Source organism: Stigmatopora nigra, unplaced genomic scaffold (assembly GCF_051989575.1).
Source record: "Stigmatopora nigra isolate UIUO_SnigA unplaced genomic scaffold, RoL_Snig_1.1 HiC_scaffold_25, whole genome shotgun sequence".
Lineage (NCBI taxonomy): Eukaryota > Metazoa > Chordata > Actinopteri > Syngnathiformes > Syngnathidae > Stigmatopora > Stigmatopora nigra.
In genome coordinates this window covers 1684803-1700224 of record NW_027551604.1, presented here as the reverse complement: position 1 = coordinate 1700224, position 15422 = coordinate 1684803, and the positions used below count along the sequence as shown (strand labels likewise).

Sequence of the window (15422 nt, the reverse complement as noted above, 5' to 3'; positions counted from 1 at the left end):
TTTTTTTTTTTTATGTCTTAAAGACCACTTCTGGCACACGAGCCGAATCTTTGACAACCTTGCACGAGCGCCACAAATTGTTATCGCTTGGATTCCTCGTGTCTCCGAAGCGTCCCGGCAATTTGGTGGGTTTATTTTCGAGCTCTCTCCTTTGTTGCTATGGTAACCTGGGCCAGATCCCCCTCCTTGTAATTTGCCCCTTGCTTCCTATTTTCACCCGTTTCCAGCTTTTTCCACTTTTTTTCTTCTTTTTGATAGCTTGTTTGCTGGGCTTCACCACTGTTTTTGGTGGATCTAATGGAGGCTTGCAGGACGCTTGAGACCACCATCGATCGATCGGATCACACACAAACATACACAAAATACACGAACACTGACACACACGTATTGGCTTGAGTGGTTCAGCTCACTCAGTGTCACGTTTCAGTTTGGGTAGAAACAACACTGGGCAAAACATGGTTGTTTGTTTAGTTTCCAGGAGGGTTCATCACCGTAGGAATTCGTTTTTATACAAACGTAAAATATTAAAGAAAGTAGAAATTAGAATCCATTGCATGTGTTGGCTGGGAATCGATGACTATCAAATTGTGTCCCTTGTGTGTATTTTCATTCAATTGGTGTGTCTTTGATAGAAGGGTTTTTATCACAAAACATAAGGTTTGCTCTGCAGTTTCGGTAGTATAGTGGTGAGCGTAGCAGACAAAGAAGCGGTGGACCCGGGTTCGAGTCCCGGCCACTTCCGGCTTATAATTGTGAGTAATTACTTTATTGATTATACTATTGTGTCTTTAAGTCTTTGATATAATTTAATTTCATATAGTATAGGGTTAGGGTTAGGGTTGGGGTTAGGGTTAGGGTTAGGGTTAGGGTTAGGGTTGGGGTTGGGGTTAGGGTTAGGGTATGTTCACCATTATACCATCAAACTGGTGAAAACTAAGATTATTTTGTTGAAATTAGGGTTAGGGTTAGGGGTTAGGGGTTAAGGGTTAGGGTTAGGGTTAGGGTTAGGGTTAGGGTTAGTGTTAGGGTATGTTCACCATTATACCATCAAACTGGTGAAAACTAAGATTATTTTGTTGAAATTAGGGTTAGGGGTTAGGGTTAGGGTTGGGGTTAGGGTTAGGGTTAGGGTTAGGGTTAGGGTTAGGGTTAGGGTTAGGGTTAGGGTTAGGGTTAGGGTTAGGGTTAGGGTTAGGGTTAGGGTTAGTGTTAGGGTTAGGGTATGTTCACCATTATACCATCAAACTGGTGAAAACTAAGATTATTTTGTTGAAATTAGGGTTAGGGGTTAGGGTTAGGGTTGGGGTTAGGGTTAGGGTTAGGGTTAGGGTTAGGGTTAGGGTTAGTGTTAGGGTATGTTCACCATTATACCATCAAACTGGTGAAAACTAAGATTATTTTGTTGAAATTAGGGTTAGGGGTTAGGGGTTAGGGGTTAGGGTTAGGGTTGGGGTTGGGGTTAGGGTTAGGGTTAGGGTTAGGGTTAGTGTTAGGGTATGTTCACCATTATACCATCAAACTGGTGAAAACTAAGATTATTTTGTTGAAATTAGGGTTAGGGGTTAGGGTTGGGGTTGGGGTTGGGGTTAGGGTTAGGGTTAGGGTTAGGGTTAGGGTATGTTCACCATTATACCATCAAACTGGTGAAAACTAAGATTATTTTGTTGAAATTAGGGTTAGGGTTAGGGGTTAGGGGTTAGGGTTGGGGTTGGGGTTGGGGTTAGGGTTAGGGTTAGGGTTAGGGTTAGGGTTAGGGTTAGGGTTAGGGTTAGGGTTAGGGTATGTTCACCATTATACCATCAAACTGGTGAAAACTAAGATTATTTTGTTGAAATTAGGGTTAGGGTTAGGGGTTAGGGGTTAGGGTTAGGGTTTGGGTTAGGGTTAGGGTTAGTGTTAGGGTATGTTCACCATTATACCATCAAACTGGTGAAAACTAAGATTATTTTGTTGAAATTAGGGTTAGGGTTAGGGGTTAGGGGTTAGGGGTTAGGGTTAGGGTTGGGGTTGGGGTTAGGGTTAGGGTTAGTGTTAGGGTATGTTCACCATTATACCATCAAACTGGTGAAAACTAAGATTATTTTGTTGAAATTAGGGTTAGGGGTTAGGGTTGGGGTTGGGGTTAGGGTTAGGGTTAGGGTTAGGGTTAGGGTTAGGGTTGGGGTTAGGGTTAGGGTTAGGGTATGTTCACCATTATACCATCAAACTGGTGAAAACTAAGATTATTTTGTTGAAATTAGGGTTAGGGTTAGGGTTAGGGTAGGGTCAGGGTTGGGGTTAGGGTTAGGGTTAGGGTTGGGGTTAGGGTTAGGGTTAGGGTTAGGGTTGGGGTTAGGGTTGGGGTTAGGGTTAGGGTTGGGGTTAGGGTTAGGGTTAGGGTTGGGGTTAGGGTTAGGGTTAGGGTTAGGGTTAGGGTTGGGGTTAGGGTTAGGGTATGTTCACCATTATACCATCAAACTGGTGAAAACTAAGATTATTTTGTTGAAATTCCAACTTCACCCATCGCATCGAGGCATCATCAAAGACAAATTTTAAAGGAAACAAACAGATTTTCTATATTCTGCAAAAAAGTTTTCCACCAAAAAGTTGTACTCTAAAAAAATCATGCTCAAATAACTTCTTCATTAAACCACAATTCAGGGTGACCCTCACCTGGCTTGGTCGAGCTCCAGCACCCCCCAACCACCCATGTGAAGGAAGATAAGCTCCCCAGCTAACAAACCAATAAATGCCTTTCCAGATCAGTAAATAAAGTCCCACTCTTCATTTAATTTGCTTCCATTTTCTCCACTTAATTCATCCTTTACCCCAGACAACCATTTTATTACCGTCCCTCCCACTCCTAGACGATTGGACCACCCTTCTCTTTTCAATTTCAAATGTTCTCTGAGCCAAGATAGAGGAAGTGCTAACGTTCTTTTCAAGTACTTCCTCTTGAGCTTGAGTTTCCGGACGACTGACATTTTATTTCCCTTAAAGCGGCGATAGCTGACGAGTGACTTTTCAACGAAATCCACCAAAATATTGAAGCGAAGCGTTGCGTTTGATCCACTTGAAGGCCCATTTTTGTCAGCCCAGGAGGTAAGCGGCTTCCAAAACAGGCTTTTTATGGCTTCCTAATCTTGTTTTTGAGAGAAAAGGCAACAAAGTCAGAGGCCACACAAAGACTGCAACATAAGAAACATTAAAAAACATCAAAATATTGATTTTTTTGACCTTTTTGGGGCTTCTCATGCCTCAAAGGGAGGAAAACATGTCAACCATTCCTCAAGTTGGTCTTTGAAAATGTCATGACAGAAGACTTAAGTCATCTAAAATGCTTTTATAAAAAACTTTTTGACAGAGTGGACGTCATGGAAGTCGACGACTTGAATGAACAAAAAAATGAAAACTTACAAGGTATGTTAAAATAATGCTTTTTGTCCGAATATGTGTCAATGATTATTGATTTTGTGGACAGAGGAAAAGATCAAAATGATCCAGCCGACATCTTTAAAAGACCCCAAACTTGAGAACCTTCAGGAGGTAAATAAATGATTTGCAGATGAAAATTAATGCATTGGCCGGGAATCGAACCCAGGTCTACTGCTTGGAAGGCAGCCATGCTCACCACTATACCACCAATGCCACAGAAATATGTTGGTTTTAGTTGATATGACATTCATCTCGATCAAAGACACAATAGTTCCATCAACAAAGAAAATGCATTGGCCGGAAATCGAACCCGGGTCAACTGCTTGGAAGGAACCTATGCTCACCACTATACCACCAATGCCACTGTGATCCACTAGTTTTAGTTGATATGAAATGTATCTCCATCAAAGACATAAAGACACAATAGTTCCATCAACAATGAAAATGCATTGGCCGGGAATCGAACCCAGGTCAACTGCTTGGAAGGCAGCTATGCTCACCACTATACCACCAATGCCACAGAACTCCAGTAGTTTTAGTTGATATATCATTCATCTCCATCAACGACATAAAGACACAATAGTTCCATCAACAATGAAAATGCATTGGCCGGGAATCGAACCCGGGTCAACTGCTTGGAAGGCAGCTATGCTCACCACTATACCACCAATGCCACTGAAACCCACCAGTTTTATTTTATATGAAATGTATCTCCATCAAAGACATAAAGACACAATAGTTCCATCAACAAAGAAAATGCATTGGCCGGGAATCGAACCCAGGTCAACTGCTTGGAAGGCAGCTATGCTCTCCACTATACCACCAATGCCGCTGATATCTGATTGTTTTATTTTATATGAAATGTATCTCCATCAAAGACATAAAGACACAATAGTTCCATCAGCAATGAAAATGCATTGGCCGGGAATCGAACCCGGGTCAACTGCTTGGAAGGCAGCTATGCTAACCACTATACCACCAATGCTGAAAAAGATTGTTGCCATTCTCTATAAAATTCATTTCCATCAAAGACACAAAGACACAATAGTTCCATCAACAAAGAAATTTTAAATGGAAACACTTAATTACATTCACTACTAATTACACTCACTACTACTATACCACCAATGCTGAAAACTAAAGTTGTCATTCTCTATGAAATTCATCTCCATCAAAGACATAAAGACACAATAGTTCCATCAACAAAGAAAATGCATTGGCCGGGAATCGAACCCGGGTCAACTGCTTGGAAGGCAGCTATGCTCACCACTATACCACCAATGCCACGGAAATATATTAGTTTTATTTTATATGAAATTCATCTCCATCAAAGACATAAAGACACAATAGTTCCATCAACAAAGAAAATGCATTGGCCGGGAATCGAACCCGGGTCAACTGCTTGGAAGGCAGCTATGCTCACCACTATACCACCAATGCTGAACATCACCAATGTTATTCTTCATAAATTCATCTCCATCAAAGACATAAAGACACAACAGATGCCACAACACCGAAAATGTTCTTAATTGAAGTCATGCATTGGCCGGGAATCGAACCCGGGTCAACTGCTTGGAAGGCAGCTATGCTCACCACTATACCACCAATGCCACTGAAAGACCTCATTGTCATTTTCCAACAAATACCATTCTATCAAAGACACTAAGACACCAACATATCACAATTGACATTTTTCCACACAATACATATACTTCCTCACACATTATGAGAGAGCAAGAAAGAGCAAGAGAGAGCTAATCCTGACTGATGTCCCTAACGACCTGGCCTGGCCTCCAGTAAATGGATTGGTGGGGGTCTCCCGGGGGTGTCTTGGGGGTCCGAGAATTGCATTTGACAGACTTCATATACCGTAAGTACACACGAATAATACAACGAGGTGGAAGGTTGGGTGAAATTTTAATGAAGGTAATTATGGGAGGTGATGGGAAGAGGGTGGGGGGGGGGGGGTCTTTGGGGGGGGGTCTTTGAACTTGACAGGTCTTCTTATATGACTACAAGACCCCCCCCCCACTGCTGCAAGTGGCAATGAATAAATAAGCTTCTTTCTATGTTGTCAAACTGAATACATATAGAAGAGCTCTTTTTGCTAGCTTGTGATTGGCTGTTATCTCAGGAAATTCATTAGAGTAGAATTCAAAGAGATCAAAGTGTGTGTGTGTGTGTTTTTTATGTGTTACCGGGCAGACACTCCTGGATTGGATCAATAGTACTCTGAAGGCGGAGCACATCGTGGTTCAGAGTCTGGTTGAAGATCTTTATGATGGACTGGTTCTTCATCATCTTCTGGGTCAGTTCATGCTTTTTCCACTTGCTTCTTTTTTTGGGGGAACATTATGTTCCAGGGGTGGGTAAACTAAGGCCCGCGGGCCACATATGGGCCGAATGGTTTTTTAATCCGGCCTGCTGATGTTGTCCAAATATGTTTTTTCTTCAAGGTGGCGCTGTTATGCGGAAGCTAGTGGCAGTAGCTGTGTCCACTCTTATTTGTTTTTTGGTGTTTTTATAGCCGCTCTATCTTTTTTAAATGACATTTTAATATTTTTTAATACATTCGTTTTTACTTGACTTTGTACTTTATACTTTTTATTTGAATGATGAGTGGTATGTTAATACTTTAGTCCTTTTTTCTGTTTATGTTTCATATGTACTGTTAACGGATGCACTTTTTTATATGTATCCTATCTTGTAATTTATGAAAAAGACGCAAAAAGTGAACAAGGGTTCCTGGTTGGTCGCCACAGAATGTTTCCCTGTCAAAAAATGAAAAACAGTTTTCCAGTTTTTTCCCTTCTTAATTCAAATTTTTGTGCTTGAATGTCTTAATTTTTAAAAAAAGAATTTTTTAAATCTACACACAGCGAGTGAATTTATGAAAAACTTTGATAAAAAGACGCAAAAAGTGAATGAAATTTCTCGATTGGTCGCCGCGGACAAGCAATGTTTCCCTGTCAAAAAAATGAAAAAACCAGATTTCCAGTTTTTCCTTTTTAATTCAAATTTGTGCTTAAATGTCTTCATTTTTTTTTATAAAATAGTTTTTTTAAATCTACGCACAAGTGAATTTATGAAAAACATTGCTAAAAAGACGCAAAAAGTGAATAAAGTTTCCCGATTGGTCGCCGCAGACCATCAATGTTCCCCTGTCAAAAAATGAAAAACAGATTTCCATTTTTTTCTTCTTGTATTAAATAAAATTGTTTTTTTTAAATCTACAAACAACGAGTGAATTTACGAAAAACTTTTCCGATTGGTCGCCTTAGGCAGATTGGCCGACGTGCACTTACCTTTGGCGGAGATGGCGCTGAGCGACTCGGCGCAAATCCACAAACTGGAAGCCGTACTGGGAGAACTGGACAAGCGACTGTCCCCGACAGAACCCAAGTGGAGCGTCCATTGTGAGTCATCTTCTTCATCCTCCTTCTCTTTGTCCACGGTTGCTTTTTTGTTATTGTTGTCCAGCGGTCCACAAGAAAGACCTGTTGTCCACGCTTCACCTGCTGGTTGCCATGGTGAGACATTTCCAGCCCGAAATGGAGCTGCCCTCCGACGTGACGGTTCAAGTGGTGATGGCGGAGGTAAGCGGTCTCCTCCCAACGCCCCGCCGTTCGCTCTTTAACGCTGTTCGAATCCCCACAGGTGGGCGCCGGCGGAATCCGCTCTCGGGTTCAGACGGAGGTTTTGACGGAAAACAGGCGAGGATCGTCTCGGCCTTCCCTTCTTCGCTCTACTCCGGTTTTTCACCACATTTGGTTTCTGAATTTCCAGGAAGAATTCCGAGAACCTCACCGGCGCAGAGGGTGACTACATATATATCTATATATACATATATGTATGTATATCTACATATACATATATACCTATATACATATATGTATACATATCTATATAGACTATATATAAATATTCATATATATATATATATATATATATATATATATATATATATATATATATATATATATATATATATATATATATATATATATATATATATATATATATATATATATATATATATATATATATATATATACATACATATATATCTATATATACATATTCATATATATATATATATATATATATATATATATATATATATATATATATATATATATATATACATACATATACATATATATCTATATATACATATTCATATATATATATATATATACATACATATACATATATATCTATATATACATATTCATATATATATATATATATACATATATATATATATATATATATATATATATATATATATATATATATATATATATATATATATATATATATATATATATATATATATATATATATATATATATATCTCACACTATTCCAGTTTTTCTATATACATATATACACATATTTACATAGACATACATATATACATATATATTTATATATACACATAAACACACTTATTCATATATACACATATATACATATAAACACATACACATTCATATATACACATATATTCATACATACACATATATACACATCTATACATATATTCATATATACATATGTATACACATACTCATATACATATATACACATATATTCATATATACACATATATACATATGTATACACATACTCATATATACACATATATACATATAAACACATATACATTCATATATACACATATATTCATACATACACATATATACATATATACACATATATACACATTTATTCATATATACATATGTATACACACTCATATACATATATACACATATATTCATATATACATATGTATACACATACTCATATATACACACAAATGAAGGTCTTTTTTAAAAAGTACTATATCTTGAGTATGTAGATCAAAATGAAGAGTTGTGCTTATACGTTACAGCCTAATAAGGAACTTTTGTCTTCCGCCCCGTAGGAGACGCTAATCCCATGGAGCAGCTTCTGAAACTGGACACCGGAAAGGTCGATACGGTGAAGCAGGTACGTACCTTTACTGGAACCACGAGGAGGACGCAATTCCCACAAAGCTCCGTTGGGACTCCACTGACAGAAAAGCAGTTAAGTGCTGCCGTCTGTCTTGGACTTTTGCACTTGGACCTTCAAGACCCGCTCGGACCTTTTAAGGTGAAGTTCCCCTTTCTGAACAAAAAAAAATGTCTTCCCGTCACGCAGGCCCTGCTCGACTTTGCCAACGCCAATATGGTCGGCCTCGGCTTGCAAGTGTCCGATTTGGAGAAGCAGGTGCTTTCCCATTGGCTGATAAACTTTGTATGATTTTTTTGCTCATTTTGCGTCATTATTATTATTATTTTCTTCGTAGTTTTCTGACGGCGTCATGTTGTTGCTTCTGATTGGACAGCTGGAAGGCTTCTTCGTTCCTCTCCATGACTTCACTTTGACACCCGGCGACCATGCGCAGATGGTGGAGTTGAAAAAATGACGTCCAATCAATTGATTGGACGCCGGTTGTCCAGTTGATATTTCAATCTGGTTTAACATTTTGAGTGGGAGTTCAGGTTTTAGGGGATTGTTCATTTTCTGGACCGCTTATAGTCACAAAAGTCGCAAGGGGTGCTGGAGCCTATCCCAGGTAATTACAGGCACTAGGCAGGAAGTCAAAAGTATAAAGTACAAAGTGAAGTCAAAAGTATAAAGTACAAAGTAAAGTAAAAAGTATAAAGTGAAGTAAAAAGTATAAAGTACAAAGTGAAGTAAAAAGTACCAGGGAAAGTACAAAGTGAAGTAAAAAGTACAAAGGAAAGTACAAAGTAAAGTAAAAAGTACAAAGTAAAAAGTATAAAGTATAAAGTATAAAGTACAAAGTACAAAGTAAAAAGTATAAAGTAAAAAGTATAAAGTACAAAGTAAAAAGTACAAAGTAAAAAGTACAAAGTAAAAAGTACAAAGTAAAAAGTACAAAGTAAAAAGTACAAAGTAAAAAGTACAAAGTAAAAAGTACAAAGTAAAAAGTACAAAGTAAAAAGTACAAAGTAAAAAGTACAAAGTAAAAAGTACAAAGTAAAAAGTACAAAGTAAAAAGTACAAAGTAAAAAGTACAAAGTAAAAAGTACAAAGTAAAAAGTACAAAGTAAAAAGTATAAAGTACAAAGTAAAAAGTACAAAGTAAAAATTACTAAGTAAAAAAGTATAAAGTACAAATTAAAGTACAAATTAAAGTATAAAGTACAAAGTAAAGTAAAAACATATAAAGTACAAAGTAAAATAAGAAGTGTAAAGTGCAAAGTAAAGTAAAAAGTGTTAAGTACAAAGTCAAGTCAAAAGGAATGTATTAAGAAATATTAAAATGTCATTTCAAAAAAATAAAGGTTGTGTAAAACACGAAAAACAAATAAGATTGGAAACCGCTACTGCCACTGGCTTCCCCGTGACGTCGCCATCTTGGGGAAAAAAATTTAAAAAAACATTATTTGGACAACGTCAGCGGACCGGATTAAAAAACCTAATGGGCCCGTATGGGGCCCGCGGGCCATAGTTTGCCTATCCCTGGTCTAATATTTGCTGTTATTGTGTTTTGGACTTTAGATGCACAACGTGTCGTTAGCATTGAGCTTCCTCGCTGATTTGGGCCTTCAAATTTCCGCCATCCAAGCACAAGGTGACAATTTCCTAATCTAATCCAGATTAAACTGGATTAAAAGGCAGTCAAATGACACAAATCGGCCTTAAAAATAAACAAAATGATGAGACATAAGCTGTTATTATAGGATGTCTTCACGATTCAAGTCGTTTATGGATTGAATCTTCATCTCCTGCCGTTTTTGACCTAAAATGGGATTTTTTTGCAGATATCGTCGCTCAGGACACCGAAGCCACGTTGAAGGTCCTCTACGCGCTTTTTAGTAAACATGGAAGACAAGAAGAGATGATGTCTGCTCTTCTTTAGTGAGAGAGAAGACTTGTCCAAGACTTGAGTCATGGAGTCACAAAAATGAATAAACAAGGCCGACGACGCCAGTTCATTAAAAATGCATTCGACTTGAAACATAAGACTGGCCTTTTCCCGTACGTGCTTTGATTGCAGTGCGTGAAATGCTTCTGAAAAAAATAGGGGGGCGAGAAGGCTTTGAACTACTAGACAGACGCAAAGAGTCCAAAACTCTGAGAGTCAAAGAACCTTATATTCAATCTGCCAATTTATGTTTTAAATATAATTTATTATTTTTTAAAAAGGAGGATAAATAAATCCAATCAGCCAGTTTAAATTTTAAATATATATAATTATTATTTTAAAAAAGCTGCATAAAAATCTAATATGGCAATTTCTATTTTAAATATAATTTATTACTTTTCTTTAAAAAATCCAATCTGCTAAATTCTATTTTAAATCTAATTTAATATTTTCAAAAAAGCAGCAAAAAAATCCAATTTGCCAATTTCTACTTTAAATATAATCTATTATTATTATTATTTGTAAATCTAATCTGCTAATTTCTATTTTAAATTTAATTTATTAGTTTTAAAAAAGCAGCAAAAAATGCAATCTGCCAATTTCTATTTTAAATATAACTTATCATCTTAAAAAACAAACCTATCTGCCAATTTCTATTTTGAATATAACATATTATTTTAAAAAAAAGCAGCATAAAAAATCCAATCTGCATATTTCTATTTTAAATATAATGTATTATTAGTTTTTTAAGTGTCTTTGAAACCAGCTCTCAAAACTATATTCACCCGGGCGACCAAACATCCGGGCGACCAAACGTCCGGGCGACCAAACGTCCAGGCGACCAAACGTCCGTCCGACCAAACGTCCGGGCAACCAAACGTTTGGCCGACCAAACATCCGTCCGACCAAACGTCCGGTCGACCAAACGTCCGGGCGACCAAACATCCAGGCGACCAAACATCCAGGCCACCAAACGTCCGGGCCACCAAACATCCGGGCCACCAAACGTTCGGGGCAACCAAACATCCAGGCCACCAAACGTCCGGGCCACCAAACATCCGGGCCACCAAACGTCCGGGGCAACCAAACATCCAGGCGACCAAACGTCCGGCCGACCAAACGTCCAAGCAACCAAACGTCCGGCCACGCCAAACACCCGGCCACGCCAATCAACGGTTTCATAAAAATAAATGATGAAAACAACCATCACAATCCAAATCACATCCACACAAAAAAGACTCATGAAAACCATGATAAAAGATAAAACTTTATTCGTCCCTGTCTTGACAATACAAAGTCAACAAGTGCAATCAAGTGAGGACGCCACACCACATTCTAGCGAGTCGGAAACCACCACGCCACGCACACTTATTACCGCCGGCGCGCCGCACCTGGAAAAGTCAGGTATCCGACCACCACCAGCTTTTTTTGTGTACTTGTGGGTATTGAACTGTAAGGCAAGGGTTACCATGACAACCCGCAGAGCAGACGCCAAAGTCGACCCACCCCTCCCCCTCCGGGGCGCGGTGACTTTGCGTAGCGTGGAAAACAACCGAATGCTTTATCGGCTCTCTACCGTGGGTCCAATTCCCGGGAGGACTAAAATCCTTTTACTGAATTCCTAAATCTTCCCCGGCAACTCATTAAATCCTCGCCGAATAAAAGTTCTTGGCGTTGGCGCGGGAACGTTAGCGCGCCAGCTGCGCGGTCAGGGGAGCGTGAATTAAAAGTGCGGATGATTGGCCGGCCAATTATTTCCTTCGTTCGCTCGCGTGGCCCCGAAAAAAACGGGCGGCGCCAGGCGACCAATTAAACTCGGGTCTGTCTCGTGGGAATGCACCCCAACGCGAACGTGGCGGCTAATGCTAAAATTATTGCAGGTGACTTCGGGAAAAAAGGGCGCGACAGCCGCTTAAAGCGATAGCGTGTCGTGGTTTAAGTGGGAAACGTGACTTAAGTGCGATTGGGGCGACGGCATCCTGGTTGTTGCCATGGCGACACAATTTGACCTACTTTACGACAGTATGGATTACTATAATAATAATTATTATTATTGTGGTTGGGCTCCAGTCAAGGCTTTTTTATTTGACATTTGCGAGAAAAAAAAATTGTTGCCGTTCTGGCTTGGACGTTTGGTCACCGGACGTTTGGTCGCCGGTCAAATGGTGACAGAGAGTTTACTGTTGAAACTAGTTTTCAAAATTATATTTATGAGAGAGAGAGTTTAATATCTAAGTACAGTTTAATATCTAAGTACTGCTTAATATCTAAGTACTGTTAAATATCCAAGTACTGTTTAATTTCTAAGTACTGGTTAATATCTAAGTACTGTTTAATATCCAAGTACTGTTGAAAGCAGCTCTAAAAATTATATTTATGAGAGAGTTAAAATATCTAAATATCTACTGTTTTCAACAGTACTTAGATATTAAACAGTACTTGGATATTAAACTCTCTCTCTTAGATATTAAACTCATGAATATAATTTTGATTGGTGGTTTCAACAGTACTAAGATATAAAACCGTATTGAGATATTAAACAGTACTTAGAAAGCAAACAGTATTTAAATATCAAACAGTACTTAGATATCAAAGAGTACTTAGATATTAAGCATACTTACATATTAATCTCTCTCTCTTAGATATTAAACTCTCATGAATATAATTTTGAGAACTGGTTCCAACAGTAAACTCACCATTTGACTATCGACCAAAAGACCGGCGACCAAAAGTCCGAGTTTGCTAGGGCGCTAAAATCAACTGCAATAACTTGCACGAACACCAACATAACATTATTATTCTAAAACAATCCAAATTTGAATTACTATGTCAAAAATACTGTCGCTTTTGAACAAAAAGCCAACTAAACTGTCCTTTAAAGAACAGGAACAATAACTACGCCTAATGCGTGTTCACCGAAAACCCGTACGCCACCCCGCCTCGTCGTCATCCTTCTGTACATTATTGCTGACAATTCAAATAGAGATGGAAATCCAACAAATGGGGCCATTTTATACTCCTCGATTGGACGCTAGGAATCATATTGCTAAACCAGCTCATGTTGACGGCGGTTACCACGGCAACTAGACCCAAACGGGTTGTTTCCAACAATATTTTTAGGGTCCCTGATCCTCACTTTATGATTTGACGGACTTTATAATGACTTTTATCTTATATTTTTTAATAATTAAGGGTTTTTTGAGGTTTTATTTGTTTTTAGGATTCCCAACCCTGCCGGAAAACAATAACAAACACCGCTAACACGTAAAAAAAACTGATTATTTGTGTAGCTACAGCAGGAAAAAACGTCACGATTCCTCATCGGACATTTCACGATCTAAAAAGCACGGTTTCAAAACACGTTAACGCCGACAAAACGCGTTTGGGAGTTCACGTGAGATGCTTAGCATCCACCTAACGGAACAAAGTTTCACCACGCCACGTTTTTTGTGTGACTATCACATAAATAAAATGGAGACTTGTGTCTAACTGCTACGCAACACAAACCAACATGGCAGCCTAATACACATTTCCTATTTTTTTTAAAAAACCCACCACATGTGACCACTTTGTCCATCCGTCCAATCACGAGAGAGTTGCTCATCCGGTGGGGGGCGGGGCTAGGCGGTTCTACCGGATCCGGTTTCTGGTCGACATCTTGTCAGTCGGTCCACGGCTGTTTTGTGCTCGTCAGAATGGAACGTTGGGGAAGAGGGCGTCCTGACCCAAGATGGCCGCCTATTAGGTGTGGATTCAAGAGTGTCAGTAGGGAGCATCTCCTCAATCACGGTCTTGGATGGAGAACTTGGAGCTACTCTTCTCCCAGACACTATTATTCTGTAAAAACAATAACAAAAATGGAACAACTATAAGTTTATAAAAGTGCAAATTCATTGATTGATTTTAAGATACAAAGTGGATATTTTCACATTAAGATTAGCCTCTGAAGAGACTCTCAAAAATTGCCGTAGCCGACTATATTTCAAGTCGTCATGGCGGGATATTGGGTAAAGTTTTCAACTAGCAACAATCACGCCTCGGATAGACCTCATAGGCTATGATACTGCCACTGCGCAAAGTTAACTAGGAGAGGAGTTGACTAATCTGATAGTCATTGAATATACCATCCATGGTGACGGTCATGATGAAGAAAATTGAAAAATTAAGTGGTCAATCAGTGGGTTATTGTGTTTTCAGATCATTGAGATTAATTGAAAACTCAGATTGCATAGCATTTGATTGAGAACACCCTCAAAACATTTGAGGAAACAACAAAAATTGTATTGTCTTTGGAAGAAATTGGCTATTAATACAATTATCTACCTTGCTATCTACATCAATTTCAGAGGAATGTCTGATTTTATATTAACATAAAGTTTGGTCTCCTAAGAGACCGTCAAAAATTGCCATGGTTGACTGTATTTCAAGTCGTCAAGGCGGGGTATTGGGTAAAGTTTTCAACTAGCAATAATCACGCCTCGGATAAACCTCATAGGCTATGATACTGCCACTGCGCAAGAATAACCTGGACGGAAGTTGACTAATCTGATAGTCATTGAGTATACCATCCATGGTGACGGTCATAATGAAGAAAATAAAAAAAAATCAAGTGGTCAATCTGTGGTTTATGGTGTTTTCAGATTATTCAGATTGCTTGAATACTCAGATTACAGAGCATTTGATTGAGAACACCCTCAAAACATCTGAAGAAAAAACATAAACTGCATTATCTTTGATAAAAACTGGTTATTGAACTATTAGCTAACTTGCTAACTATATCAATTTGAGAGGAATATCTTATTTTATTGACATAAAGGTTGGTCTCCTAAGAGACCGTCAAAAATTGCCATTGCTGATTGTATTTCAAGTCATCATGGCGGGGTATTGGGTAAAGTATTCAACTAGCAATAATCACGCCTCAGATAAACCTCATAGGCTATGATACTGCCACTGCGCAAGAATAACCTGGATGGAAATTGACTAATCTGATAGTCATTGAGTATACCATCCATGGTGACGGTCATAATGAAGAAAATAAAAAAAAATCAAGTGGTCAATCTGTGGTTTATGGTGTTTTCAG

At 38.5% G+C, this 15422-nt stretch overlaps 2 protein-coding genes and 11 non-coding genes across 14 annotated transcripts in view; 1 reads left to right on the top strand and 12 right to left on the bottom strand.

The window, feature by feature from the left end:
* Positions 1 to 55: 55 nt before the first annotated feature.
* On the top strand, positions 56 to 10417 carry parvg (parvin, gamma). Of its 2 annotated transcripts, none has more exons than XM_077711191.1 (14): positions 56 to 125; positions 2980 to 3081; positions 3344 to 3399; positions 3461 to 3525; positions 5620 to 5722; positions 6696 to 6830; positions 6910 to 7010; positions 7072 to 7127; positions 7201 to 7232; positions 8348 to 8412; positions 8605 to 8673; positions 8753 to 8854; positions 9976 to 10048; positions 10239 to 10417. In XM_077711191.1, the coding sequence occupies exons 3-14, from the start codon at positions 3354 to 3356 to the stop codon at positions 10334 to 10336; spliced, it is 945 nt and encodes a 314-aa protein (XP_077567317.1). In that variant the 5' UTR covers positions 56 to 125; positions 2980 to 3081; positions 3344 to 3353; the 3' UTR covers positions 10337 to 10417. The 2 variants fall into 2 exon arrangements, with proteins under 2 accessions (XP_077567317.1, XP_077567316.1); XM_077711190.1 differs by having other exon boundaries at positions 64 to 125; positions 6895 to 7010.
* Positions 3556 to 3627, bottom strand: trnag-ucc (transfer RNA glycine (anticodon UCC)). The gene has a single exon. It is a non-coding gene; the product is annotated as a tRNA-Gly (tRNA).
* On the bottom strand, positions 3860 to 3931 carry trnag-ucc (transfer RNA glycine (anticodon UCC)). The gene has a single exon. It is a non-coding gene; the product is annotated as a tRNA-Gly (tRNA).
* trnag-ucc (transfer RNA glycine (anticodon UCC)) lies at positions 4016 to 4087 on the bottom strand. The gene has a single exon. It is a non-coding gene; the product is annotated as a tRNA-Gly (tRNA).
* Positions 4172 to 4243, bottom strand: trnag-ucc (transfer RNA glycine (anticodon UCC)). Its single transcript has one exon. It is a non-coding gene; the product is annotated as a tRNA-Gly (tRNA).
* On the bottom strand, positions 4328 to 4399 carry trnag-ucc (transfer RNA glycine (anticodon UCC)). The gene has a single exon. It is a non-coding gene; the product is annotated as a tRNA-Gly (tRNA).
* Positions 4627 to 4698, bottom strand: trnag-ucc (transfer RNA glycine (anticodon UCC)). Its single transcript has one exon. It is a non-coding gene; the product is annotated as a tRNA-Gly (tRNA).
* Positions 4783 to 4854, bottom strand: trnag-ucc (transfer RNA glycine (anticodon UCC)). Its single transcript has one exon. It is a non-coding gene; the product is annotated as a tRNA-Gly (tRNA).
* Positions 4953 to 5024, bottom strand: trnag-ucc (transfer RNA glycine (anticodon UCC)). Its single transcript has one exon. It is a non-coding gene; the product is annotated as a tRNA-Gly (tRNA).
* A 2225-nt stretch (positions 10418 to 12642) lies between the features above and the next one.
* shisal1b (shisa like 1b) overlaps positions 12643 to 15422 on the bottom strand; it is a 44495-nt gene continuing 41715 nt past the window's right edge. Inside the window, exon 6 of the mRNA XM_077711160.1 lies at positions 12643 to 14179. Coding sequence (XP_077567286.1) covers position 14179 — 1 coding nt within the window. The 3' untranslated portion in view covers positions 12643 to 14178. The remainder of the gene's footprint in view (positions 14180 to 15422) is intronic.
* Positions 14283 to 14423, bottom strand: LOC144192276 (U4 spliceosomal RNA). Its single transcript, XR_013325093.1, has one exon. It is a non-coding gene; the product is annotated as a U4 spliceosomal RNA (small nuclear RNA).
* LOC144192274 (U4 spliceosomal RNA) lies at positions 14724 to 14864 on the bottom strand. Its single transcript, XR_013325091.1, has one exon. It is a non-coding gene; the product is annotated as a U4 spliceosomal RNA (small nuclear RNA).
* LOC144192281 (U4 spliceosomal RNA) lies at positions 15164 to 15304 on the bottom strand. The gene has a single exon (XR_013325097.1). It is a non-coding gene; the product is annotated as a U4 spliceosomal RNA (small nuclear RNA).

Coding starts and splice junctions, on each gene's coding strand:
- parvg (XM_077711190.1), top strand. CDS start 3,354: ATGGAAGTCGACGACTTGAATGAACAAAAAAATGAAAACTTACAAG. Junction 8,674..8,752: donor TGTCCGATTTGGAGAAGCAG/GTGCTTTCCCAT, acceptor TTTTCTTCGTAG/TTTTCTGACGGCGTCATGTT. Junction 10,049..10,238: donor TTCCGCCATCCAAGCACAAG/GTGACAATTTCC, acceptor ATTTTTTTGCAG/ATATCGTCGCTCAGGACACC.